Source organism: Canis lupus, chromosome 4 (assembly GCF_003254725.2).
Source record: "Canis lupus dingo isolate Sandy chromosome 4, ASM325472v2, whole genome shotgun sequence".
Classification (NCBI taxonomy): Eukaryota; Metazoa; Chordata; class Mammalia; order Carnivora; family Canidae; genus Canis; species Canis lupus.
Window position 1 is genome coordinate 58,543,658 of NC_064246.1, and position 26,719 is coordinate 58,570,376.

A 26,719-nucleotide genomic window follows, 5' to 3' on the forward strand; every position below is an offset into this window, starting at 1 on the left:
TCTCTTGGGAATTCCAGGAGCCCTCACCTCGTGGCACATTCTGAGAATGTAAGGCAATTCAACGGAGAAGTAAGCGTCTGGCTCTGGCGGCGCTTGTGAGTCACAAAGCCCCAAAGGAAGGCGGAGCTTTGTTAGGAAGGGCATGCAGGCGGAATTAAGGATGAGGACTCCATCCCAAGGGCGGTGAGAGTTCAGGCTTCGGAAGATGGGGTGGGGGGTGGGGGGGAACTTGGCCCCAAGACAGGAGATTTATGATGACTGGAGTGCCCAGCCCTTGACACTTGGCCAAGACACAAATAGAGTTGAGATTTTTTTCTTTGGGCAGCAAGTGAGATAAAGCTTTATGAATTCCAGCTACGTTCCCTGAAGTATGTTTCCAAAGAGGAATTTTACAGGTGTTACATGCAAAATGTTTCATGGGAAATGTTGGGAAAAAAACTAGTAAAGGCAGCTGGTTTACTTCAGAACTTCTCATGGCCTTTAATATGTTAAATCCATCATGAAGCTCCAAGAGGGGTATAAGATACGCTGCATATGTTTGTTTGGGTTTGGCATTTCCCAGTGTTTTTTGTTCATGAAGCCCTATTTTTGTGGAATATTTCACTTGGGAGGGCCAAGCTGGGGATTATCTGGGGGTAGAGGTGTGCTGGGGCTGGCTTGCCCTGCCTTGGGAGAGCAGCCAGCGTTTCCTCTGCATTTTGCGTTCGGTGAAATCATATTGGTGGTTTGAAATTATCCCTTGATGGATGGATTTACACCACAGAGATTCCCAACTGTTGCAAATCAGGGCTTCTCTACCCCCCACCGCCACCACCCCCACCAAGAGTCAGTACCACTGGTTGGAGGGCTCAGCTACCCCCAAACCAGAAGAGAGTCAAGGCTGCCATGAGTAAGTGTTCAGCCCTCCCCTATTTGAGGCTATGCAGAACCTTCCCTCCTTGTCTGAGGGGAGCTCAGGAGTGAGTGAGAAGTAACCTTTCTCTCCTTCTCCCCAGAATGACACCTCTGGCGAGTACAAGAAGGCTCTGCTGAAGCTCTGTGGGGGTGATGATGAGTAAGTGGCTCCCAGGCCCCAGGCGGGAGGGAGTGGCCCCCGGGGGTGGCAGGCCTGGGCTCTTCTGGCCCTCATCCTGATGGATGGATGTATGGATGGATTGGATGATCTTGGGAATTCCTCGGTGCCAGGAGCAGTGCACAGGTGAAAGTCTGTACGTGTGAACGGGCATGTGCTGTCCCAGACGCAGAGGTGTCTGCTCTTGTGAGCTTGGAAAGTCAGTCTGGGGGACGTGACTAGGAATCAGAATATGAGGGTCCAGGTCCTGCTGCATCATAGCAGCTTCTCAGTTTCATTGTCTGTTCAATGGGAAAAATACAGGTGCCTGCTTTGCATACTCCTTTATTCAGCTTGTTTGTAACAAGTACCTCCTGTGAGCAGGCCTTGTCGGGGAGCACTGGGGAAGCCCACAGCCCCGTGAAGCAAACAGGCCAGAGTTGATGTGCGCGGTGGTCCTGGGATGGGGAAAGCAGATGTGCCTATGAACGCACACATCAGGGCACTCTACCTCTCCTGGAGGTGGAGAAGTAGAGCCTGAGGAGGAAGGTGAGGAAGAGGAGGAGGTGAAGACAAGGTCTGAAGGAGGGTGGGAGGAGGACAGGCTTAGGGATGCCTGGTACATTTCTGTAACTGATGCCAAACTTTTGCAGAGTGAGAGGAGGAGACTTGCAGGAAGAGAGGAGGCTGAGCAGTGGGAGGGGCCTGGGGCCTCCTCCTAGCAGAAGAACCTCTGCTGGGGGGAGTGGGGAGCCGCCAAAGAGATTAAATTGGGCATGACTTGACCTGATTTGTATGCTAGGAGGGGAGCTCTAGGTACTCTGGGTTTCCCCTCCCAGAGCTTATAAGGATCCAGGTAAGTAAGAGATAGGAGAACGTCCTGTTAGCCTCTGGCAAGTGCCTTGGGGGCTGATTTAAGTTCCGCAGACATTTACTGGGCACCCAGTATACCCAGGTGCTTTGCAGGAGGAGATATTGAGGTGACAGGGCCATAAGCTGGTCACTGACTTGTTTGAGAGGGGAGACTCGGATAGCAATCACTCAGATCATAAAGAAGAAAGGAGGTCAGAGGACTCAAGAAATCCTATTCTGCTTGGAATTTGGGGCCAGGAAGGCTCCCGGGCAAAGCTGCATTGCAAGGGGTCTCAAGAGAAGGTAGAAGGTTCTCAGAAATGGAGGGGAGGGCTCTGAATGCATGAGTCTAGAGAGAAGGTAAAGAAAGCCAAGTGGCTTTCCTTAAGGGGTGTGTGTGTGTGTGTGTGTGTGTGTGTGTGTGTGTGTGTGCGCGCGTGGCCATGTGTTGTATGTGTGGAGCGTGGCCCGCGATGACGTTCCCTCCTGTCCTCTCCCCGACCCCCTCCATTCCAGTGCTGCTGGCCAGTTCTTCCCGGAGGCAGCGCAGGTGGCCTATCAGATGTGGGAGCTTAGTGCAGTGGCCCGAGTAGAGGTCAGACCCTCCCCACCTCCTGCTTGACCTCTTGACCACAAGCTTCCAGTCTTCTGCTCTCGCACCTTCCTGCTGCTCTGGTTGGCACCCAGCTGCCCCCTGGTGGCCAACCAGAGACACTGGTTCTCACATCTGAAGCTTCCTTGTCTCTTAGGAGTGAGGAGTTGGTGGGTGGGCACTCTGGTAGGCATCTAATTCCTGCATCACCTTCTAACCCGCTGGGAAGTGTCCTGGCCCACTCACTACTAACAGGGCTTGCTGAATGGAGACATGTCTGGTTCTGGGGAGGGGCCTGTGTCATCCTGGGTCAGACCGTTGGCCTCTGGAGGCATGAATACAGAACAGAGGGGCACCTCTAGGTGTACTGGATGGCTCAAGGTTGTTCTGACCATCGTGAGACCCAAGGTCCACAGAAGTACTTGGGGCAAACCATTCCGGGGACTGGTAACACTTGGGCCATGTGAAAACATTTGGAACCTTGCATTCTCTCTATTACTTACTGAGCCATTTTTGGCAGGTCCCTACCTCTTTCTGGGCCTCTGTCTCCATCTTCAGGATAAGGTGTTAGACACAGCAAGCTCAGTGCCTTGCAAGGGCTCTTGAGCTCTGATGTTCTAGAACAGCATTTCCCAAATTATGAGGCAAGAACTGTCATTGCGGGTGACCTTAAATTATATAAGAAATGAATTAGTTTGGGTGAGAGGAGCCTCCATGGCATTAAAGAACACCAAACTCACATAGCGAGAGAGCTACTCCTTTTTTATTTCATCCACCTTGCTCATTCCGTCAAAGAGAGAGTCTTGGTTTGGTGCCACACTCACTGGCTTTCCTTTTTCACAAACAGAACTGAGAGAGCTAGCTTCAAGTTCAGAGCATTTGACAAGCAGCAGCATCTCATTAAATTTGGTGGTATTTGGCACCGTGGTTTTTTTTTTTTCTTTATTGCATTTGTTTGCATGGGCTATCATCTCTTTATGGCACATAATACCAGTTTTCTCTATATGAAGTGATTTAAAAATTATCTTCATTCATTAATTTATTTTGTGAATATTTTTTGAGTGCTTACTTCATTGTAGGCACTTGGGACATAAAGTTGAATTAAGTAAAAATATTAAGAAACAGTGCAGGGTGTATGCAAATAGGGAAATACTGAAAACCTCACTTAGGAGTGATTGAAGTTTGGGAGATCCTGTTCTGGTATTTCAGAATTCTGGTTGCCTTTTCAGGCTTGGGCAGGGGGCTCTGGAAGAGGCAGGAGAGCCTTGGGGACAGGGCAGGATTCTGAGGGACGGGGGAGGCCCCAGTGCAGCTAGGATGGAGCTGACTCCTGGGGCAGGAAGCTGGCTTGAACAGCACTTGCCCTGCTCCTAGCCTGGGTCTGTCTCTTGTCCTCTCTCTCTCTCAGCTCCAGGGTAGGGGGTCTGTCTGCTGTGCCTTCACCCCTGCCTCTTTCCCCTCAAGCTGCTTGGTTTGGAGCTCGTGGGGAAAACTTCCCCTCTCTTGCATGCGCCTCTCTTGGCCTGGCCCCCAGGGGGGCCTCCAGACACCTGCTGAGTCTCTTTCTGCCTCTTGCAGCTGAAGGGAACTGTGCGTCCAGTGGATAACTTCAACCCTGATGCAGATGCCAAAGCGCTGCGCAAGGCCATGAAGGGACTTGGTAAGGGCACATGAAAGGGCTGGGTTGGCCTCTGGGGCAGCAGGTGGGGCATGTTTGGCAGTGGGCCAGGCAGGAGTAAGAGCTGAGGCCTCAAACTAGGATCCACAGAACGAGGAGGATTTTATGTGAGTCTCTACCCTCCCGAGGAGAGTCTTCGCTCCCTGAGTCTAGGTAGGAGGGGGGTTAGGGGGTTTGTAAGGAACTAGGCACAAAGCCCTTCCTAGAGACCAAAGGTGTCCCCAGCCTCTCAGGAACAGTGTCCTGGTGTAGAAGAAGGTATTAGGTCATAAGGCTTAAGGTCATAAGGGTTCTTGCCCTGGCTTTGCCTTAGATTCACTGTGTGACTTTGGGCAAATCCTTTAATGCCTCCAAGGGTCCATTTCCCCAGGTGTAAAGTTAAGAGATACAGACCCAGTTCTGGGATGGAGGGTACCCCCTGCTGGTTACCCCTTTGAGACCTCCATTTGGAGCTAGTGGGAAGAAGTACTCTATGGGTGGGTGCCCTGTTCTCAGAAAGGTCAGCAGGGACAGAGCATACAGGTGTGGCTTCCATTAAGCTTCCCCTCCTCTCCACCCCTCCTCTCCGCCCCACCCCACCCCTGCCCATCTAACCTCACCTCCCTGGGGCCTTAGCTTAAAGTCCTCCCCTTTTGGGCCTCATTTTCATTTGTCTCTTGGGGAAGATAATATCTACCGAGCATATCTATTACTACTAGATGACAGGTGTAAGCGTCCTTTTGTTTTTGTTTTTTTAAGATTTTTAAAAATTCGGGATCCCTGGGTGGCGCAGCGGTTTAGCGCCTGCCTTTGGCCCGGGGCGTGATCCTGGAGACCCCGGATCGAATCCCACGTTGGGCTCCCGGTGCATGGAGCCTGCTTCTCCCTCTGCCTATGTCTCTGCTTCTCTCTCTCTGTGACTATCATAAATAAATAAAAATTAAAAAAAAATTCATTTATTGATGAGAGAGAAAGAGAGAGAGAGGTAGAGAGAGAAACAGGCTTCCTGCTCTGCAGGATTCAATCCCAGTACCCTGGGATCATGACCTGAGCCAAAGGCAGCCACTCAGCCGCTTAGCCACCCAGGTGCTGCTGTAAGAGTCCTTTTGAAAGGTGGGTGCTGGGTCTGAGGTCGAAGGCATTAACCTGAGAGGCTGGAGGTGGTGTCCTGATGTCTTCCAGAGTTGACATCTCCTTCTATAGTGGTTACAAGGACTTAGGCTCCAGCTCCCAGGGAGTTGACGAGAAAGCACACAGAGGGCCCTGTGGGATTTAGATTGTCAGGTCGAAGGATCCCTTAGTAACTATCTGGCCTCTTCATGGCATAGATGTGGAAACTGAGTCTCAGAAAGGGCCAGGACTTGTACATTCATGGCCAGAACCAGGGCTGGAACTCAGAAGCCCTGACTACTCAGCACAGGGCTCTCGGCTCTTGTGGGGGTCTCCGTTCAGCTAGTGAGCCGACAGAAGGAGGTGCAGGGAGGAACGCCAGTAAAGTGGGCAGCTTGGGCCAGAGGCAGGGCTCCTGTAGGGGCTTGGGAGTGCTAGCCAGCCTCTACGTGACAAAGACTGGCACAGCCCATGGGGGGGATGTGGGGAGGCTGGGCCATGGGCCTTCCTCTGATGCATGGGGCTTTGCTGACTCAGGGACCGACGAGGACACCATCATCGACATCATCACACACCGCAGCAACGCCCAGCGCCAGCAGATCCGCCAGACCTTCAAGTCACACTTCGGCAGGGTGAGGCCTCGGCTGGGGCCCCACACCCACCCCGCCCCCAGGGTTGGCCTGTCACAGCCGGCTCTGCACAGCTGGGTGCCCAGTCTTCATGGCCCTGGTGCCCTGTGGTCACGTGTCCTTGGAGTGTCCCCTACCCTGGTTTGGGGCTGCCTGCAACGCATTCTCTCCATCCCCTGGTTCCTTGTGATCAACCCTTGTGGAAATGGCTCAGCTTGATGAGGCTGAGATGAGGGACATGAGTTGTTTTCATGCAGCATTTTCTGGATCTCGAAATTCCAGAGGCTTCAACACCCTAAGGCCGTGTCAGTGATTCTTGTGCCTTAGCGGCAAGCTGGCGAACTTCCCCCAGGGTGGGAATGATGTCCTCGGGCACTGCCCCCTTTCCTGTCAGTCTCCTTGCCTGCAAGGATGGTGGGTCTTCCTGCTGCTTGGGTTTTTTTTTTCCCCCTGCCCTCTTCGATGTCCTCTAAATAGTAAACATCAGCAAAGACCGACACAGGCTCTCGCTATGCCCTGCGTTCACATGGTGCCCCTGTTTCCACATTCAGTACCTCCTCCTTGTCCTGGGTCACACATGAGCACGTGCTGATAGTGGCATGACCTCAGCCCTGCCTTTGTAGGACTTGATGGCTGATCTGAAGTCTGAGATCTCCGGAGACCTGGCAAGACTGATTCTAGGGCTCATGATGCCACCGGCCCATTACGATGCCAAGCAATTAAAGAAGGCCATGGAGGTATGACATGGGCATCAAAGGGATGGGATTCAGGCTGCGGGTGCTGGAGAGGCATAGGTGCTCCCTACAAGCCCAGGTGTGGGTTTGCTGTAGCTCCCTCGCAGAGCCCTTCCCACACCCGATTCAAACTAGCATGAACAGCAAAGGTTGGTTCCCATAACTGAAAGGTATAGCACTCCATCTGGTTTTAGACATGGCTGAGCCAGGGACTCAAATAATGTTCTATGGACTCTTGTCTCTCCCTTACCTTGGTTCTTTCTCTTCTGTGGTGGCTTCACTCTCAGAGAGTCTTTCTCCTTGTGGTAGTAGGCTGACTTGTGTATGTCCTACCAGCTAGCACCTCTGTTCCTTCCTCCTAGGAGTTAAACCAAAGTCTTGGCTTCTACTCTGGTTGATTCAAGTGAGGTCACACGCCCAGTAATCAGTGATGTCAGAGGGATCTGAAGGAGCAGCTAGAGGAAGCAGGATGGAGCTGGAAGGAAAACCTTAGCAGTTGGAGTCTATTCTAGTCCGGCCCTGCTACTAATACAATATGTAATGTTGGACCACTTACACTTTCTAAGCTTCCATGCCTTCAGCTGTGAATGGAGAGCAGTCTTCCTGGCCCTTCAAACATTGGAGTGGGTCAAGCAAGGTCATGGGAATGAAGGGCACCATTAACTCTGAAGACCTGACCTTGCAATTGATTAGTAAGAAAGGATGTGATGTCCTGGCCCAGCTGTCACAGGAGCTGCTTTGCCTCTCAGGGCACCAGTTGTACCAGGGGCTCCTCTCCTGTGTTAGGAGCATATGGTAACCCATCCTGGGCTACGTGTATTAGCTACGTGTCTCATCAACCCTCAAGGCAAGGCTGTTATCTTGTCCCCATTTTACAGATGAGGAAAGTCAGGCTCAGAGGCTAAGTCACTTGATCAGAGTCACAGCACTAGGAGATAACAGCTGGGATTCCGACCAATTCCATCTGACTCTGGAGCCCGACTCGACAACCATACGAAACCATGAGGGCTTTGAGGGCTTCGGGTCCCTAGAGGATTAACAAAAGAACAGACCTTCTCTGGGCAAAGCAAATTGAGGTTATTGTCCTCTTAAAATGCCAAGACAAAAAAAGCAAATGGTTTGAGAGCACAGAGTTTAGAAGTTGAAGGGACCAGGGAGCCAACCTGACCTAACCTTTCCCATTCTCGTACTTCACCAACGGGAAACCCAGGAAGGCGCCATACCACCTGTGAGGTAGGAGAAGGGTGGGGCTAGATCTTGTCTTAGAATGCTCTGGGGGTCAGGCTGTCTCCCCCACTTGCCTGCTTTTAGTTAAGAGCCTATTAAAAGCTCAGCCAGCCTCAGTTTCCTTCAGGTCTGGAAGCCAATGGACTGGCCACCCCACAGGCAGTAAATCCAAGGGCAGTGCATATGCCTTACTTTTTTTTTTTTTTTTTAGAGTTGTGGCTGCAGTGGCTTCTGCAGGGACTGGCATATTGCAGGTGTTTCGTGCATATTTGAATCTGTCAATGAGTCCATTTTGTTCACCTCCCTCCCCTCCTCTTGCTGCTCCAAGTGAGGACCTTGGAATAGTGCTTTCCCCAAGCTGTCTCAGACCAGAGGACCTAATGTACCTGTCCCCATATCACTCCTCAAATCAGAGTATCAACGAAGACAGCATGTTTTTCCCTTAGTGCACAAAACCTCTTCTCTTCTGACAAAATAATATCTGAGAAAATCTACACAGAGCAAAAAAGAAGAAATGAGAAATCGCCTATGAACTTTTACCCACCCAGAGACCACTGTTACACTGCAATGCATGACCTCCATTCTTTTTATATACTTACACATAAATGTTTATATTCAGACACATGTGTGTATGCCTTTTTATATACACATACCTCTCTATACCACGTATTCTTTTCTTTTTTCTTTTTGATCCAAAGCAATTCTCATGGGAGGTTCTGGAAATCCTGACAGGCTGGCATGTACCCCCCCTAACTATTCTGTCTCTGGTCTGGAGATAAGGAGAAAATCCAGGAAGCCTTGGTGGTCTGAGTGTTTGCCTCCTGGGTGGTTTCTTGGAACAGGAGGGGCCCTCAGGCCTCTGTATGGGGGTCAGGGCTGTGGTTCAAGCTTCCTGTCTTGACATTCTAGGGAGCTGGCACGGATGAAAAGGCTCTCATTGAAATCCTCGCTACTCGGACCAATGCAGAAATCCGGGCCATCTGTGAGGCCTACAAGGAAGGTAAGGGTGGGAAGCCTCAGGCCCAGTACTGCTGAGAAGTGGTGGGAGGAGAGTTCCCTTACCCCATGGGCTCTGCCCATCTCCCCTCTCTCAGGCATGAGGCTTTGCTAAGCCCCTGGTCGTGCCCGGCCCTGTGTCTGAGGAAAGGGAACCCTAGGCAGAGAGTCCCAGCTGGACGAATGCCTGGAGGCAGGGAGTGATTGGAGGGAGTGTCCAGACCTCTGTGGAGCAGGAGGATAGCTCCTGGGTAGGTGGCCTGTGCAGTCACTCTGTGCCCTCATTCAGAAGTCTGTGCTTGGTCAGACTATTATTTTGAAGAATCTTAAGTACCAGTCAAAAATGTTTAAACCTTGTAAGAAGCTCTTAGGATGGTAGCAATTTTGAGCAGAGGAATGGTATGGCCAGAGCTTGTGGGTCCAGCGCCTGTCTTAAAGGACAGAAGGTAGGAGAAGGAAGACAGGATGGCTGTGATGCAGGAGAGGCAAGATTCCCGAAGCCCTCAGCTGGGATGGGGAGGGAGGTGATGAGCTGGAGGCATCCAGCCACAGTGGCACGACTGGATGCTCCCAAGAACCAACTACAAACTCCTTCATCCCTATCACCCCTGCCAACATGCTCTGGCTCAAGACTTAAGCTTCCAGAAGAAGCAACCCCCATCCTTACCCATCAACTGCCCACACCCGGTTTCTCTGTTTCAGACTATCACAAGTCCCTAGAGGATGCTCTGAGCTCAGACACATCCGGCCACTTCAGGAGGATCCTGATCTCTCTGGCCACGGTGAGTGAGTTCATGGCCCCAGGCCTGCCTGGCCCCTGGAGGAGTTGGGAGGGGGGTAAGGAGGTCAGAGCCCACTTGTGATGAAGAAATGGTGTCCTCCCCACTTGCCTTCTCAGTCCCACTGCTAAGGCCATGACTGGCTTGTGTGAAGCCGTCTCTCGATGTTCACTTTTCAAAGCTGGCCTGGTGCTACCTTCTCCAGGCAGCCCTTCCTGATGGCCCTCAGCCTGGCTTTTTGGGCCCCTGGCTGGCAGGACAAAGCCATGTGGGCGACCTGCATGTTACCTGCAAGTTACAAGTTTTCTTCACCATCGCTTGTATTCCTGCAGCCCAGACACTAGGCCCTGAGCTTACTGTGTCTGAGTTCCCTTGGGCTAAGTGCCTTCAAATGTAATGTTCACATCAGTCTCTCCTACTAAGGCAGGATTAGTGTCCCCATGTTCTAGCTGAGAAAGAGGGTTCAGAGAGGCAGAGCGGCGGCTGAGCCAAGGTCCTGTGGCTGCTTGAGGGACCAAGAGGGTGGATGTTTGAGGACTGAGCTTTCTCACCTATCCTGCTGCAGGGGAACCGAGAGGAGGGAGGAGAAGACCGGAACCAGGCCCGAGAAGATGCCCAGGTGAGAACACCCCCCCCCCCACCCTGGGTAGCTCCAGCTAATGCCTGTCTGTGCCAGGCCCTGGCACTCTGGGAGTGGGGACAGCTCCTGGCAGGGATGTGGCTGATTTAATCGGTGTATCTGTAGACCCATGGACTCCTTGCACCTCTCTACCCTTAGAAGCAAGACTTTGAGTATTTTCTCAACTTTAGAAACAATTCTAATGAGTATAGTGCTGGTCTTACTGGCATTTGTTGTGTGAAGAGAGTAGGCTGAGAGCTCTCAGACCTTCAGAAGGGACTTACAGACCACCCGGGTCAAACTCCTGTTACAGTGGGAAAATGGAAGCCCAGAGAGGGGGAGTAACTTCTGAAAGTTACAAAGCAAGTCAGTGGCCCAGGTAGACTTGACCCAGTGAAGGCAAGTCTGGGAGCTTTCTGGGAAGGGGGTCTGAGTGCTAAAGGTCTGTTTCTTATCTGTGAAATGGGACTAAGGTTGAAGGAAGTGTCCTGGAAGAACCTAGACAATGAGTTCATCAAGGGCTGGGATCTTTGTTTTGCTCACTGATGTGTCCAAAGTGGCCACATGGTCAGAACTCAATAAATATTTGTTAAATGAATTAGGGAGTCAAGGGTTCTCTTGGGTCTCTTGGCTGCTCTGCTTCTGCCATGCTGGGGAGCTCGATCTGGAGACGGTTTCTCATGGAGGCTGGATGGCCCCAAATCCATCATCCCTAAGGGTCCTAATAATTGGGCAGCCCTTCCTAAGGCCATGTGCACTCCCCCCACTGACCTGCACCTTGCTCCCAGCACCCTCTGGCCTAGCCCAGGTCCAGGCATTGGGCACAGACACCAGAGACCGGGGATCTGGCTCCCTTCCTTGACAATTGGTGGGTTTGGAAAGAGCCCTGTTGGATTGGGAGTGGAAGTAGCCACTCTGTGTCCGCTCCATTGATAGAAAGGAGTGGAGTGTTAGAGCAGCCCCTGGGCTAGAAGAATTCTTGGCTATGACCTTGACAGTGGCAAAACTATAAAAATGCATACTAAGCACTGAGCATGATGCTAAGACTATTTTATACTTTATTATGCCCCCCTTATTCCTGGAGGAAAATGAAGATCCTAGCCAAGTGTATGCTTTCTGAGTGGCTGTGGTGTAATTTGAACCCAGGCCCGCCTGACTCCAAGGCTGCACTTAAATGTGGTTTTCCAGCTGCTTGTCGGTGTGTTTATGAGGGCTAGCCTGGGAACCCAGCCCCTAGGGTGGCCAATTAAGGTCATATTTCATTCACTTATTCAACACGTATGTACTAAGTACTACTACAGACTGACTCATTGAGCCCTTGTTGGTCTTTGAGCCTGGCTACCCCCTTAGAGCTCACCCCAAATCCACCATCCACCCTGAAATTCATCCTCTAGGCGATGCTGCTTCCCCAGGGCCTACCTATGGGGCTGTGCTTCCAGTTCTGGCCAGCAAGGGGCAGCGGTAGGCTGCACTGGCAAACACCCTGCAGGCCCGAAGGGGTGAGAGAGAACCTGGGGGCGGGGAACAGGGGAGCCCTGCCCAACTCAGTTGCCTGTCCAGATTCACAGATGCTGGGCCCTGATTAGTCTTAGTGTGGACTCATTTTCTTAGAGCTAGAATGTTCGGTTTCTAAAGTAATACATATTCTTTTGTAGAAACTCTAGAAAATAGAGACAAGCCTCAGTAAATAAGTCAATCCATAACCTACTAGTAACATTGTTAATATTTTGGCATATAATCACTTAGTTGTCTTTTTATATGTATATCTAAAAGTGGATTCCTGCTTTAGAACAGTTAGAAATGAGTATTCCATGAATACCATTCAAATTATCTTTAAAAACACATCACTTTTTTTTTAAATTTTTTTTTATGATAGTCACGGAGAGAGAGAGAGAGAGAGAGAGAGAGAGAGAGAGAGAGAGAGAGAGAGAGGCAGAGACACAGGCAGAGGGAGAAGCAGGCTCCATGCACCAGGAGCCCGACGTAGGATTCGATCCCGGGTCTCCAGGATCGCGCCCTGGGCCAAAGGCAGCGCTAAACCACTGCGCCACCCAGGGATCCCCCACATCACTTTTTTTAAAAAAGATTTTATTTATTTATTCATGAGAGATACACAGAGAGGGGCAGAGACATAGGCAGAGGGAGAAGTAGGCTCCCTGCAGTGAGCCTGATGTGGGACTCGATCCCAGGACCCCGGCATCACAACCTGAGCTGAAAGCAGATGCTCAACCACTGAGCCACCCAGGTGCCCCAAAACCAACATCACTTAATGGCTATGTACTATTCCATTTAAGAAGCTACTACCAAGCTTTATTTCAACAGCCCCCTTCCTGGGCACCAACTCTTCCATCATATGTGGGAGTGTTTTTCTTAAATAGGTTTCTAGAGGTGAAATGGGAACACCAGAGGAAAACATACACAAAAACAGAAGGTGTTAGATCTGCAAAGCCGGCTTCCTCCTGGGAAAATAATGTGTAGGAGTACTTGGCACTGTTTGTGTCACGTTTCCTCCTTCCCCCACTCAATTCTGCATGTCTAGCACACCCCTGAGAAGTCCAGGTCTGCTACCACAGTGCTTATGAGTGTGTGGTGTTCACCTTCATCCCACAGCGATTGCTGAAAGCTTCCTTTCCTCCCTCCATGATCCAGTTTGAGCAACAAACAACATAGGCAATTTAATCCAGAGTGAAGTGAAGACCTGTGGCCAGTTTCGGATGATTCAATCCCCAGGCTATTATTTTTTAATATAAAAGTTTTGCAGTTTTGTTGAAATATAATCCATATACCATGTTATTGAAAGTGTACACTTCAGTGGCTTTTAGCATCATCACAGACTTGCACAACCATCACCACAATCAATTTTAGGAAGAACCCAAGGAAACCCTGTATGTGTTCCTTATTTCTTCTCAGCCTTCCAGCCCGCCCTGCATAACCACTAATCTACTTTCTGCTCTATAAGTTTACCCATTCTGGTCATTTCATATAAATGGTGTCATACAGTACATGGCCCTTTGTGAGATTTTCTTTCACTTAGTATTTTCAACATTCGTATTTAGCCTATGTCGTACTTCATTCTTTCTGCTACCTCATTGCGTGGCTGTATCACCTTTTTGTAATCCATTCATCAGCTACTTGACATTCGGGTTATTTCTCAAGAATAATGCTGTTTGCTATAAACATGCATGTACTTGTTTTTGTATGTACGTATATCTTTGTGTCTCTCAGGTAGATAGGAGTGCAATTGCCAGGTCATATGTTTACTCTATGTTTAACTTTTGGAGGAACTTCCCAGTTTAATTTTTGCATGAAGTAGCTAGCCTAATAGGAAAAGCCTCTGTGTTAAATATTTGGAAAATTGTTTCAGTAGCCCACTGCATTTTTCATATAACACATATTTTTGTCTTAAAGATGTTTTGAAAAAAATGTGTCTGGGGTTCTCTGACCCAAATAAATGAAGAAGACGTGTTAGATTCTTTTTGATTTGATTTTTGTTGAGGAGGAGAAAGAGAGTTAGAGAAAAGGGGAGGGGCAGAGGGAGAGAAGGGGTGGGTTTTTTTGCATTTTTAAAAATTGTATTTAAATTCAATTAACATATAATGTATTACTGGTTTCAGAGCTAGAGGTCAGTGATTCATTAGTCTTACATAATACCCAGTGCTCATTACATCACGTACCCTCCTTAATGTCTATCACCCAGTTACCCCATCCCCCATCCCTCTCCCCTCCAGCAACCGTTTGTTTCCTATGATTAAGAATCTCATGGTTTGTCTCTCTCTCTCTGATTTTTGTCTTGTTTTACTTTGCCCTCCATTCCCCCATGATCCTCTGTTTTGTTTCTCAAATTCCACATGAGTGAGATCATATGGTAATTGTCTTTCTCTGATTGGCTTATTTCACTTAGCATAATACCCTCTAGTTCCATCCATACTGTTGCAAATGGCAATATTTCATTTTCTGATGGCTGAGTAGTATTCCACTGTGTGTGTGTGTGTGTGTGTGTGTGTGTGTCTGTGTATACACACACCACATCTTCTTTATCCATCCGTCAATTGACATCTGGGCTCTTTCCATAGTTTGGCTGTTGTGGACATTGCTGCTATAGACATTGGGATGCAGGTGCCCCTTCAGATCACTACATTTGTGTCTTTAGGGGAAATACCTAGTGGTGCAATTGCTGGGTCGTAGGATAGCTCTATTTTCAACTTTTGAGGAACCTCCATACTGTTTTCCAGAGTGTCTGCACCAGCTTGCATTTCCACCAACAGTATAAAAGGGCTCCCCTTCCTCTGCATCCTTGCCAATATCTCTTGTTTCCTGACTTGTTCATTTAAGCCATTCTGACTGGTGTGATGTGGTAGGAGAGAATCTTAAGCAGGCTCCACACCCAACTTGGAGCCTGATATAGGGCCTGATCTCATGACCCTGAGATTATGACCTGAGCTAAAATCAAGAGTCAGATGCTTAACTGACTCAGCCACCCAGGTGCCCGTTTTGTTTGATTTTTAAAATATCTCCCTTTCTTTAAAAAAAAAAAATCATATATATATATACACATACACGCATACATACCAGGTATTTTTTAGCCTCACTTTTTAAAAATTGTGGTAAAATGCACATGACACATAACAGAGCCTGACACATAGTAAAATGTGCCATCTCAACCATTTTTAAGTGTGTATAGTTTAGTGACGTCAAGCACATCCACATTGTGCAACGATCACCACCATCCATCTCCAGAACTCTTTTCATCTTGTAAAACTGAAACTGTGTACTCATCAAACCGTAACTGCCCATCCTCCTCCCCCAGCCCCTGGCAACCACCATTCTACCTTCTATCTCTGAGTCTGACTATGCTAGGCACCATGTGTAGTTGCAATCATATAATATTTACCCATTTGTAACTGGCTTATTTCACTTACCGTGATATGTTCAAGTTTCAACTAGGTTTTTAATATAAACAGGGATGAATAAAAACCAGAAATATCCCATGATCCCAGTGGCCCTGATAACTCCTATTTGACATTAAAATAAAACATAAAAAGAACATATTTGTGTGTTGAGAAAATGTAAACTGAAAACTTTAAGAAAAATAAAATGCAAAAGCTTTCCCAGCCCTTCTCCTCAAAGGTAACCTCTGTCCATGACATTGACCAGACCTCTAGCATGACTTCCCTGCAAATAAGTATGAGTGAGTGTTATTTTACCTTTTCTTATCTAGATAAAAGGAACACTGTTAGAAACACTATGCTATACTTCACTTTTTTGCTTAATTTAAAGGGAGACTCTCCTTATCAGCACTGTAGACCAGTCTCATTCTTTCTAATAGCTGTGTGGATTTCCATTATTGGATAACCATAGTCTGTTTAACAAATCATCTACTAGTAGTTTCCATTTTTTCTCTATTACAAAGAATGCTGCAGTAAACACCCTAGTATTGTATCTTCAAAGGCTTTGGCTAATATATCAGTAAAGGTACATTGTTAGCAATGTAATTACTTGATCAAATGTCACATGCATTTAAAATGTCGAAAGACATTGCCAATTTATATAACGAAAAGAAGTTTCTAAAGCCCAGGCTATTGTGAAGTTTGTAAAGAGGATGGTTTGGATCTGCCCAATAGAATCAAGTAGTCCATGGGGTTTCAGGGGAACAGGCAAAGGCAAAACCCAGTCTGGGGCACACAAGGCTGGCTGTGTTTTGCTCCCTGACACTCCAGGGCACTGCTCCTTGTCTAACTGAATAGTGTCTGAATGACTCAGCATAATGCAGTGATCAAGTCACCCTTGTAGAATGACTAGACAGCTGGCTTTTCCCACCTGATTTTGGCTGTAGGCCCCCCTCCCTCCCAGCCTCAGCTTCCCTGTCTCTCCCACCTGTAACATGAGGGGGTAAAATAATGAGTCTCAGACTCCTTATGGTAAAGGGTGTAGGGGATTCAGCGCTTCTCTTGCTCCAACTTCTGGGCGGCTCTTTGGAGACAGGAAGGCTAAGGGCCGGAGTCGCCCTGGGTGGCCGGGAGTGACAGGTACAGTGCCCTGTTCTGTGTCCTCCTCACCCCCCTCAGGCAAACACTTTAAAGTTAATTCCCAGTCCTATCCTCATTTGGAGCTCCAACTTAAAGATAAGGGAAAGGTGTTTCCCTCCTCCTTGCCCACTGCCCACCCCCACCCCCCGCAACCCCCAGCTAGGTCCCTGCCCTTGCACCCAGGGCCCCAGAGCCACCCTCTCCCGATCTTCTCTGCCTCCTCTGACTCAAGCCTTCCCTCTCTTCCCTCCTCTCTCTCCTCCCCACTCTCAGGTGGCTGCTGAGATCTTGGTGAGTGTCCTGTTCTTCATGGGGATTTTCATGGCTTCTCCGAGTGAGGGCTGAATGGCTGTGGCTCTGGGCGGGCTGAGTGGCCAGTCAGGCAGTGGTTGGGGGGCTTGCCCATAGGTTCTCTCTCTCCCTTTCAGGGCCTCTTAAGAGCCCCACTGGGTAAAAAATGGGCCAGGCAAGTGTTTCCCAAATTTCAGCCACTTACCTCCCATATGATTTGTGCTACATACCACCAGCTGTGAGTATTTTTCTTTAAACGAACCCCTTTTAATCCAAAATGAATTCTTTTCAAGGGAAATTTAATGTTGATATAAATGGAACTAGTAGCTGGCTGGAAGATCATTGTGGAAACACGTGTATGTGGTGTGTTACACTATGTTTGCTCGCTGACCGCACTTGGGGAAACACTGGCTAGGCTATTTGCTTGCACGTGGGCAGGAACACTTCCTCAGAGAGGCTTTCAGAAGGGGCTTAAGGAAGGAAGACTACCGAGTCCCCTTGCCCACTGCCGTTTGCCCTCCCTGGGGCCCCAGTCTCGAGGTCCTGAGGTCAGAGTGGAAGTGCCTCCTGCTCAGCCCCTCTGTGTCAGTCCAGAGGGTTCCTGGGAATTGGAGGAGGGGATGTGGAGGCTGAGGAATGAAGGGGCCAATGTCAGCCTCCTGAGGTGGGTTGGCCCAGCTTCTAACCGCCCTCGGCCTAGGCGAAGACGTGAAGGTGAATAATAACCAAGGCTTTCTGGTATCTTCCCTCCCAAATCCTTCCCATCTGGGATCTGCAGGAAATAGCAGACACACCCAGTGGAGACAAAACTTCCCTGGAGACGCGTTTCATGACGATCCTGTGCACGCGTAGCTATCCACACCTCCGGAGAGGTGAGGTCTCAGTCCCTCCCCTTCCCAATGCAGCAGGAAGATGCCCCAATCTGATGGGAGCCTCTTAGCTTTCTATGACAAGAGGAGCCAGGTGTCCACCCAGCCATTCCTCACCCCAGCAATGGAATATTGTGGCTGGTGGGGAGTTTGGTCCCGGTTCTACTTCTAACATTCACCCTCAGGCCAACTCCCCTCACCTCCTTAGAGAAGCAGGTGGGATGCCTGGGATACAGGATGACAGGTGGCTGTCACCTCCAAGGCCACTCCAGCAGATTGGTGGTGGCTCCTTCCAATGATGTGCTGAGGATTCAGAGGTTCAGTGTCACGGCCCTTTGATAATGTCTGCCAGGAACAAAGCAATGAGGGGTGCTGATGGCACAAGGACCACAGACAAGTCTTTGAACCCTGCACAGGGTGAACCTGTATATGGTGGCCCTGACATTAGGTGCTCAGGAAGTGCCCTATAAAATACTTAAGGGGCTTTAGCATAGTGGCTGAAAGAACAGACTTGGGAGCTGAATTGCCCTAATTTGAATCTCCCATTTATCGGCTATATCACTTTGGGCAAGTTTGTGAATATCTGTGCCTTAATTGCCTTATATGTCAATTGGGATTATACTCCTACCTTATGTGATTGTTGTAGAGATACAAAAAAAATATAATGCATGAAGAGGACTTAGCATAATGCCTGGCACATAGTAATTTTCTGTGTCCTTCCGATTATTTACATTAATCTCCATCCTAACCTGACACAGGAGGAAGGCAAGGCCCAGAAGGGGGGAGGAGTTTTCCCAAGGTCATTCAGTGGGCTCGGGACAGAGCCTTGACTAGGAACCAAGCTCAGGTTTTGCTACCCCAGCCCAGGTTCCTAGAACTCATCTGAGGCTCTGGGGCAGCATCCGACTTGACGCAGATTTGGCTCTGAGCCCAAGGCAGCCTTGAGGTCAGAATTTCCCTCCCACAACGATCCTGCCCAGTGCACTTGGGCCTGGGCTACAGCCATACCTGCTGTCTGTTTCTCCTTTTCAGGGGCATGCCTTGGGAGGGGAGCTGGGTGGGCAGGGAAGGGGCAATATCTCCCCACCCTCAAAACTGAAGCTCACCCCCCCACCTGCGGGGCTTCTCTGGGGGCTAGTCTTCCAGGAGTTTGTCAAGATGACCAACTATGACGTGGAGCATACCATCAAGAAGGAGATGTCCGGGGATGTCAGGGACGTGTTTGTGGCCATCGGTAACTTATGGGGACTGAGGGAAGGGGATGGATATCCCGGGAAAGGGCTGGGGGCACTGGGAATGTGGCCAGAGTCCCTGGGCAAGTGTGGCCTTGGCCGTTTCCTAAGCTCCTAGTACTAGAGAATAAACCCAAGCGCCATAGGGGGGTCCTGCCAATGCTTGGTTGGCAGGATTAGTGTGAGGCCTTGTTCCAGGCTGCAGGGTAGGATGATAGAACAGCTCTCCCTGGGTAGGACAGTGGCAGGGTGAATAGGGCACAGTGTTCTGCAGGACTAGGGTGTGTACACACACACACAAACACACACACACACACACACACACACACAGTACATGAGGAGTTAGGAGGGTTGGTGTATGATGTGACCTTTCCCATGGGTTCCCAAGCTGGTGCATGACCCATATCTCAAGTGACCATGCATTTGGGGTATGCAACTCCAACCTCTTGCCCCCTGCCCCCCTCACAGAGATACTTTTATATCCAGGGTCACTCTGGCTTTCCGGTACTGGTTTCTGACTCCTTCTCCTTGAGCTGCCTGCGTGGGCCCCAGAGCCTTGATATCCAGCAGCTGTTGAGGGCTAGAGCCCCCTAGGCCTTGAGAAGGGACTGGGACTGGTGTAGTCAGGCAGACATTGTCTGGGGTGGGGGGTGAGTAGGGAGCAGAGGCTGCCAGCGCAGCCAGAGTGTGCAAGCTCTGGGGTAACACCCACCCAGGGCTAGGCCCAGTGCCTTAAATCACACCAGCAGACAGTCATTCTCTGACACAGTCTTCCTCTAAATCAGTAGTTCTCCAAAATGAGGCTGCAGCAGAGTAGGGACCAGTCATTCTGGTTTGTACTAAAACCAGGAATATCCCAGGCAGAGTGGGACAGTCTGGTCACCCCTTCAGGGTCGCAGTCTTAGCACATCTAGGGTGGGTCATGAGAATTTGCATTTCTGCTGGGTTCCCAGACACTGCTGCCGGAGCTGTCCAGGAACCGTGCTTTGAGAACCACTGCTTAAAATATTTCTTGGATCTGAGTTAGGGCAGTGCCTAAAATCCGAGTTTTAAACAAGTTCTCTGGTGATTCTGAGGCACTTAGAAGTTTGAGGCGCCATGCCTTGGGTTGATGAGGGTCTTCTTCCCTTTGAGTCCTCCACCAACCTCGGCTAGCTGCAGGCCCCTTAGCAGGAAGTGAGTTGCCACCCAGGGAGAGGGATGAGCCAGAGGAGGTGGCATCGGGAACGGGGAATGAAGGCTTGAGTATGACCCAGGGGTTGGCGTGACCTGCAGGCCCAGGCCCAGGCCTCGGGAGAGGAGGGGGAGAACACAGCCCCGCCCAGTGTCTGGGCAGCCCACCCCTGACCAACTGTCCTGTGTCTCTCTCTTCCTACCAGTTCAAAGTGTCAAGAACAAGCCTCTCTTCTTTGCTGACAAACTTTACAAGTCCATGAAGGTAAACAATTTGCTTGTCTCTTCCCCTTCAGCGCTTCTGCCCACCCACAAACCTAGATGTGCACAGGCCCCCCCCATCCCGGTCAGGACTGGTGGCAACTGTTTCCACCCACTTGATGTTTATCAGCGTCTGCCCTGTGTCTGGTTCTAGGATAGGAGTTCTCATCTGGAGGGTGATCTTGTCCCCTGGGGAACATTTGGCAATACTCAGATGCATTGTGGTCTCCAGTACTTGGGGAGTGTTGCTGCTGGCATCTGGAGGGATGAGAGTGGGGGTGCCACTCGACATCCTATAATGCATAGGAAGGATCCCTGCCACAAAGAAGGAGATGGCCCCAAATGCCGAGGTGGAGAACCTTGCTCTGGGAGAGACTCTGTCTCTGCCCCCTCGGAGCTCACTGTCTAGCAGGTGGCACAGTGTCTCCTGTGACATATGATCACAGAGGTGGCCAGTGCTGGACTCTGGGACCAGCCCTGGCTTCCTGAAAACCCAGGCCACTCTGGTCACCTTCTCTGCCCAGCTAACAGAGTCTCAGCCTGCTGGGCAGGCTATTTGGTGGGAGTGAGCCTGAGACGCCTCTCAGCCTGCAGTCACCAAACATGACGGCCATTTATTGAGCACTCACCATATGCCAGCTTTGACTCCTAAGCTGGTGTTCCTGAGATCCCTCGGGGCAGAAGTAGGCCCTGGCTTCCTACGCATTCCACGTCCTGTGCCTGCTTCTTGGGCCCCCTGTGAGTTGCTCAGGGCTGCTTTAACAAATTACCACAGATTGAGTGATGATGGAAATTTTATTTTCTCGTGGTTCAGGAGGCCAGATGTCAAAAATGAAGGCGTTAGGTTCCTTTTGGAGGCTCTGAAGGGAAAACCCTCCCATGTGTCTCTCCCAACTCCTGGTGGTTGCCAGGAATCCTGGCTTATCGATGCGTCCCTCAGGCTCTGCCTTTATCTTCACATGGTCTTCTCTGTGTATATACCCATGTGTCCTCTTCTTACAAGGACACCAGTTGTTGGATCTGCGGCACACCCTCATCCAGCGTGCCCTCAACTCATTACATGTGCAAAGACCCCATTTCCAAATTAGGTCACATTGCAAGGTTCCAGGTGGATGTGAGTTTTGGCAGCACACCATTCAACTCATACAGGTTGTTTTTGCCTGTCTGGCCAGCCCTAGGCACAGTGGAATCTGAGTCAGGACTATTTTTGGAAGACAGAACACTGGTTTAGGAGGGAAAATGAAGAGAAGCAGATGGCCTGAGTTGAGTTCTTACCTGACATGACCCTATTCCTCCTCCTGCCCTGTGTCTCCCTCTCACCTGGTTCCACCAGGGTGCTGGCACAGATGAGAAGACCCTCACCAGGATCATGGTCTCCCGGAGTGAGATTGACCTGCTCAACATTCGGCGGGAGTTCATTGAGAAATATGACAAGTCTCTCCACCAAGCCATTGAAGTAAGGGGGAAGGGCTAGGGATGGGTGGGGGAGGGTGTGAGTGTCAGATCCCTGACCATGGGATTATAAGTCCTTTCTAGTCCCACAGTCTTTTCCTCAATGAGTTCTTTCTGAGAACAGCCAGGATGTTGATAAAGACATACTTCATTGTATATACCAAAATAAATTCCACATGACTCAAAGGTTTATTTATTTTTTTGACTCAAAGGTTTATTATAATGAAGGATTTCTATATAAAATAGCCCATTTTTTTGTTTTTAAAAGACAACTTTATTAAAGCATTATTTATGTACCATAAAGTTCACTTGCTTTAAGGTGCATTCAATATTTTTTTAGTAAACTTAATGAGTTTAGAACATTTCCATCACCCCACTAAGGTCCCTTGTATCTGCTTACTTATTTCCACCCCTGCCCAAGGCACCCATCGGGTGGCTTTCTATCTCTATAGATTTGCTTTTTCTGAGTATTTCATAGAAATAGAATCACGTGATATGTGATCTTTTGTGTCTGACATCTTTCACTTACGGGGCCGGTTTGTTTTCTTTAGTCTTCGAGGTTGGCCAAGATCTTAAGGTTTGATACTGTGCTTGGTTGACAAGACTGTGGGAGATCTCACAGCAACCTCACACAGACTTGGTGGGGATGTACGCTTGTAGCACATCTTTGGAGGGTAGTTTGGCAGTTTTCAAAATTTTAAATGTATACACTTTGAACTTGGTGATTCTGCATATGGGAACTGATCCTACTTCCCACAGATGTGGAGGAGAATATTTATGCCAGCTTGTTTATAGTAGCAAAAGACTGGAAGCTTTCCGTACAGAACTGGTTAAGGACAGTGTGGGTACATCCATAAGATAGGATACAATACAACCATGACGAAGTATAAGGAGGCTCTATCTGCTGATTTGGGATGTTCCCTAAGTCAAAAAAATATGGCCCAGAAGAGTGTGAATGCTGTGTGTCCATGTGTGTAGAAAAGGGACATCCAATGCCTATGCTTATTAGTACATGCACAGACTCTTGCTGGAAACCCAGATAAGAAACTAGTGACCATGTCTCTCTCTTCCTTTGGGGAGAAGGGAGTCAGGGATGGGAGATTTTTATCGTATAATCTTTCCTTGGACTTATGTTGTTTATAATACTCATTTTTGAAATCAAATACCAAAAACTACAAAAGAAAGGAAAAACAGCATAGATGATAAAAATGACAGGAACCTCTCTAAAGGGAGGGAGAGCCTGGCCTCCCATAGTTCGACTGTCGGCCAGGCATTATGATGTGTCATAGAGACAGTGCTGTTCACATAAATTCCTGCAAGGGCCTGGGGCTCAGCAAGTGCTCCATAGCATTTGTTTAAATGAGGGGTCTTAAAAAATAAATAAATAAATAAATAAATAAATGAGGGGTCTTGTTCACACATGTGGGAGGAGGAAGGCAAGAACCAAGAGCAAGAACGCTTCCCAGAGGAGGGGGCATCAAAGGGCAGGCAGGATCTGGGGGGAGTACAGAGGGCAGCGTACAGGATAAAGGAGAGGTAGGTATTAAAATAGGAAGATGAACCAAGACACTTCCAGAAGCGGGGGCTGGGGGTGAAGCCAGACCACAAAAAAACCATTTTCCTGAGGATAGTGGGGGAGCCACAGAAGGGATATAGTCATATTTCTGTGTTTGGGAGACATGAGGCTAACAGCAGCTAGGAGGAAGGGGTGTTGAGGCCATTGGGATTGTTTTCACTCACCGTTCTCCCTCTGCTCCTCCCAGGGTGACACCTCTGGAGACTTCCTGAAGGCCTTGCTGGCCATCTGTGGAGGCGAGGACTAGGGCCACCAGCTTTGGCCAGCACCTCTGCCAAGAAGCGGTCAGCAGCACCAGCCGCCTGGCCAAGCCTGATCGCTCCGGAGACTAAGGGAGGGACGGGGTGGGGGGAGGGGATCAGGGGTGGGCTCTTGTCTTCAACTGGGGTTTAGGGAAGGCTCCCCTCCCACGGGCCACTGAAGGCCCAGCACGGTCACTCCTGCTCACGTGTGAGCAGCTGAAGAACCGTAGCCACAAATCCCATCCATCTCCACTCCCCATCTTCCTCCTCCTCAGCTCATCCCGGCTTCCATCCCTTGCTGCAGCCACTGCCCTGGTTCGGGCTTTGTCGAATCGTAAACATACTGAGCCTCTGTCTGTGAAATGAGTGGAGTGTGTGCTTTGAATGGTGGGGTGTGGTGCCCACTGAGTGTTCTCGGGGAGGGGAGGGGCGGGTTAATGTCTTCCGGCCAATTGCCAGGCCTCCCACAGTTTCACCACCCACCCCCATTCAGGTTTTTGTTTGAGAGACAGAACCAGGAATCTGGATACCTGGGTTCAAATTTGCACCTGCCACGCATGCGCTTTCTAGCGTCCTGCCAATGTCTTTCCCTCCCTGAGTCTCTACTTTCTTATGTACAAAATGAGAGAGTTGGACTAAAGGATGTCGACTTTCTCTTTTCACATTGACATTGTAGGCGGCGTCCCCAAATCATTCCCTTTCCACTTCCCACTTTAAATAAAAACAGACATACAGACACAGAAGCAGATTTCCAATGGGGATCTGTGTTTTTTACTTAGACTCGCAGCCTGGATTGTCCTCATTAGAGCCTGAGGCATTCACCTACCCAGGAGTGAGTTCTAGCCTCATACTCTTGGCCTGGGAACCCCGAGTGAGAGTCTGAGCTCACATTCATCCTGAGCAGACTGGCCCAGGCCCCTCCAGATCCTAAGTCCCCTCTCCTCCCTCTGCTGCCTAGATATTTCTCTGTGCGTTCTTCATCCATTGTAACCAAACCCAAACTTCCTCTTTTGAGCTCTTCAAGGGCACCAGATGTGATCGTGATCTGGGGAGGCCCGTGGAAAGTTTCTACTTTGTGAAGATCACTGATAAGCAGCAGGCTCCACTACAGCTTCTCCCTTCCGTGAGCTGTGTTTCTGCTCTGAGACTCAGGTCTGAAGCTGTTGGGTGACTGTGGCATGAGGGTGTGGGCTGGCTGGAGGGCCCTGCTCCCTATCCTGACTGGCCTGACCTACTTTGGCAAATCAGTGTGTCTAGTATAGTAGCTGTGCAGGGAACACGGGGTTTGGGAAACTTGTGTGACCTTGGGCCAGCCACTGCCCTCACTGGGCCTCAGTTTCTACATTTGTACAGTGAGGGGTTGGATCCAACAGCTTTAAGGAGCCCTGTCTTCATCTCTGCCATAATGAGGCTGAAAGCAAGACGGTTTACCTTATTCTGTCCTCCACTTCTTCCCTCCACCAGGCTGTGAGCCCAAATACCAGGAGGGTCCATTGGGAGCTTTTTGGGGGATTTACCCAACTTAATGTAACTGTTACCAAAAGATAAATTAACAAAGCAGTTAAGAGCTAGCTGTGGAGTCAGACGTTTGCCACTAAATGATCTTGAGTGTGGCATGTCTGAGCCTCCAGTTCCACTCATCTCCTAGCCTTTGAGGAGGAAGTGAGGTGATACCTGGAGTGCTCAGCAGGGGACAGCCCTGCCTACAATCAGCTGTCAGCACCACCAGCCTTTAGGAGCTAATAAGTGGATCCCAAGATGGTTTCTGAGCTCTGTCGTCAAGAAGTCAGCTGTCTGATGACAGAAGTCATCCAAAGACAAACAAGGAAGTGCCTTAAAAATACGTGCCAAGGGAAAAAATAGCTCTGGGGTGGAACGGAAAGAGTGATAGGATCCCAGAGAATAGATGTGGGGGAGGCCCCCTGAGGCCAAGGGGAGCACACAAGCAGAGAGCCCTGGGGTTTCTAGAATTCCAAGAAACCAGGAATGAGAGTTCAAACGGAGTGCTTCACCAAGTACACTTAGTACAAGACTGTTCTAATTCCTCAATGTGCAGTTTTCACATTTCAGTTAAGGCGGATTGCAGTCTGGGATCGGCCTCAGTGGGAGGGAGACTCTCAGAGGGTGTGGGGTCGAGGCAGATGAGATTAGAAATGAGGGTTTGTATCCAAATACAGGGGCTGTCAGGATTTTCTCTTACCACGCAGGGGGCACCTTTGGAAGTTCTGGATGGGGAAGGTATACGTCTAGCCACGCACTTGAAAAAAACGTGTAAAGGGAGCATGGCCAGTTGGGAGGCTGTTGTAACAATCTCACTTAGGACCCAAGTGCCTGCAGAACAGATGACACTTTTTCCTTGGAGCTGCGGTAGAGGAGGGAGCAGCCGATGTTCCGAAGCTCAGGTACTCAGGCAGCTTATACTGACCGGATGCCTCCCCCAGGCCTGATGCTAAGGACGTAATGAGTTAGACTGTCGGGTCCTGATCTTCAAGAGCTGATGTGTGAGTGTCCCTGCCACCCAGCCTTCTCCAGAACACGGTGCTAAGTGACACCGGAGATGGCTTCTGTGGCCCCAGTTCAACAGAGAGAAGTGGCAGGGACTAAATTAAAACTAAAAGGAAAGAGAAAGCAGAAACCCAAACCACCACTGTCTCAAAGCGGGAGAAAAGGAGGATGGTGGTGATGTTCTACGTGTGGAAGGGGCCCTCGGGAAGTCTCACCTCCCTCTCCCACTTACAGATGACTCTGACAGACAACAGTCACAGAGGAAGCAGCTGGCCCCAGGGCACTTGGCATTTCCACAGGCAGACAGGGCTGGCACCTCGCAGTCCTGCCCACCTCAACCTTCTCCCCCAACCTGGCTTCTTGCCCCGGCCTGGGGCTTCTCCCTCAGACAGGGATAGCACCCCGCAGTCCTGTCCACCCCGACCTCCCCCAGCTTCCCTTCTTGCCCAAGTCTGGGGCTTCTGCCTCAGACAGGGATGGCACCCCGCAGTCCTGCCCACCCCAACCTTCTCCCCCAGCCTCCCTTCTTGCCCTGGCCCAGGGCTTCTCCCTCCGGCAGCCTCACCTCTGGCTCCTGACTTCCACTCCTGCATTCTCCCTTCAGGGTGAACCCTCCTCCCGATGCTCCAGCCTGGGACTTTGGGGCCACAAGGAAATGTTCCAGGTTGACTGGCTGGGAGAGGGTTGTGGGAACTGCTACAGCTGCATTTCCAGCTGTTGAGAGAGTAGCAGTAGGACTGCTGGCTGTTGGAAGCCCCCTAACATTTACTGTGCCCCAGGCTTTGTTGAGAGCAACCAGTAAGACCAGGAATCCTGTGGGAGTAGCTTATCCTCCACAGCTACTAC

At 49.8% G+C, this 26,719-nt stretch overlaps 1 protein-coding gene across 3 annotated transcripts in view; it reads left to right on the plus strand.

The window, feature by feature from the left end:
• Window positions 1–23,731, plus strand: part of ANXA6 (annexin A6) — a 48,725-nt gene extending 24,994 nt beyond the window's left edge. For 2 of the 3 annotated variants that reach the window (XM_025435170.3, XM_025435171.3), the window contains exons 13-26: window positions 996–1,054; window positions 2,420–2,498; window positions 4,074–4,155; window positions 5,800–5,894; window positions 6,515–6,628; window positions 8,762–8,852; window positions 9,551–9,630; window positions 10,193–10,246; window positions 16,546–16,563; window positions 17,342–17,435; window positions 18,571–18,666; window positions 20,044–20,102; window positions 21,432–21,554; window positions 23,314–23,731. In XM_025435170.3, coding sequence (XP_025290955.1) covers window positions 996–1,054; window positions 2,420–2,498; window positions 4,074–4,155; window positions 5,800–5,894; window positions 6,515–6,628; window positions 8,762–8,852; window positions 9,551–9,630; window positions 10,193–10,246; window positions 16,546–16,563; window positions 17,342–17,435; window positions 18,571–18,666; window positions 20,044–20,102; window positions 21,432–21,554; window positions 23,314–23,373 — 1,104 coding nt within the window. In that variant the 3' untranslated portion in view covers window positions 23,374–23,731. The remainder of the gene's footprint in view (window positions 1–995; window positions 1,055–2,419; window positions 2,499–4,073; window positions 4,156–5,799; window positions 5,895–6,514; window positions 6,629–8,761; window positions 8,853–9,550; window positions 9,631–10,192; window positions 10,247–16,545; window positions 16,564–17,341; window positions 17,436–18,570; window positions 18,667–20,043; window positions 20,103–21,431; window positions 21,555–23,313) is intronic. The other variant, XM_035715201.2, reaches the window with a different exon arrangement.
• The last annotated feature ends 2,988 nt before the right edge of the window (window positions 23,732–26,719 follow it).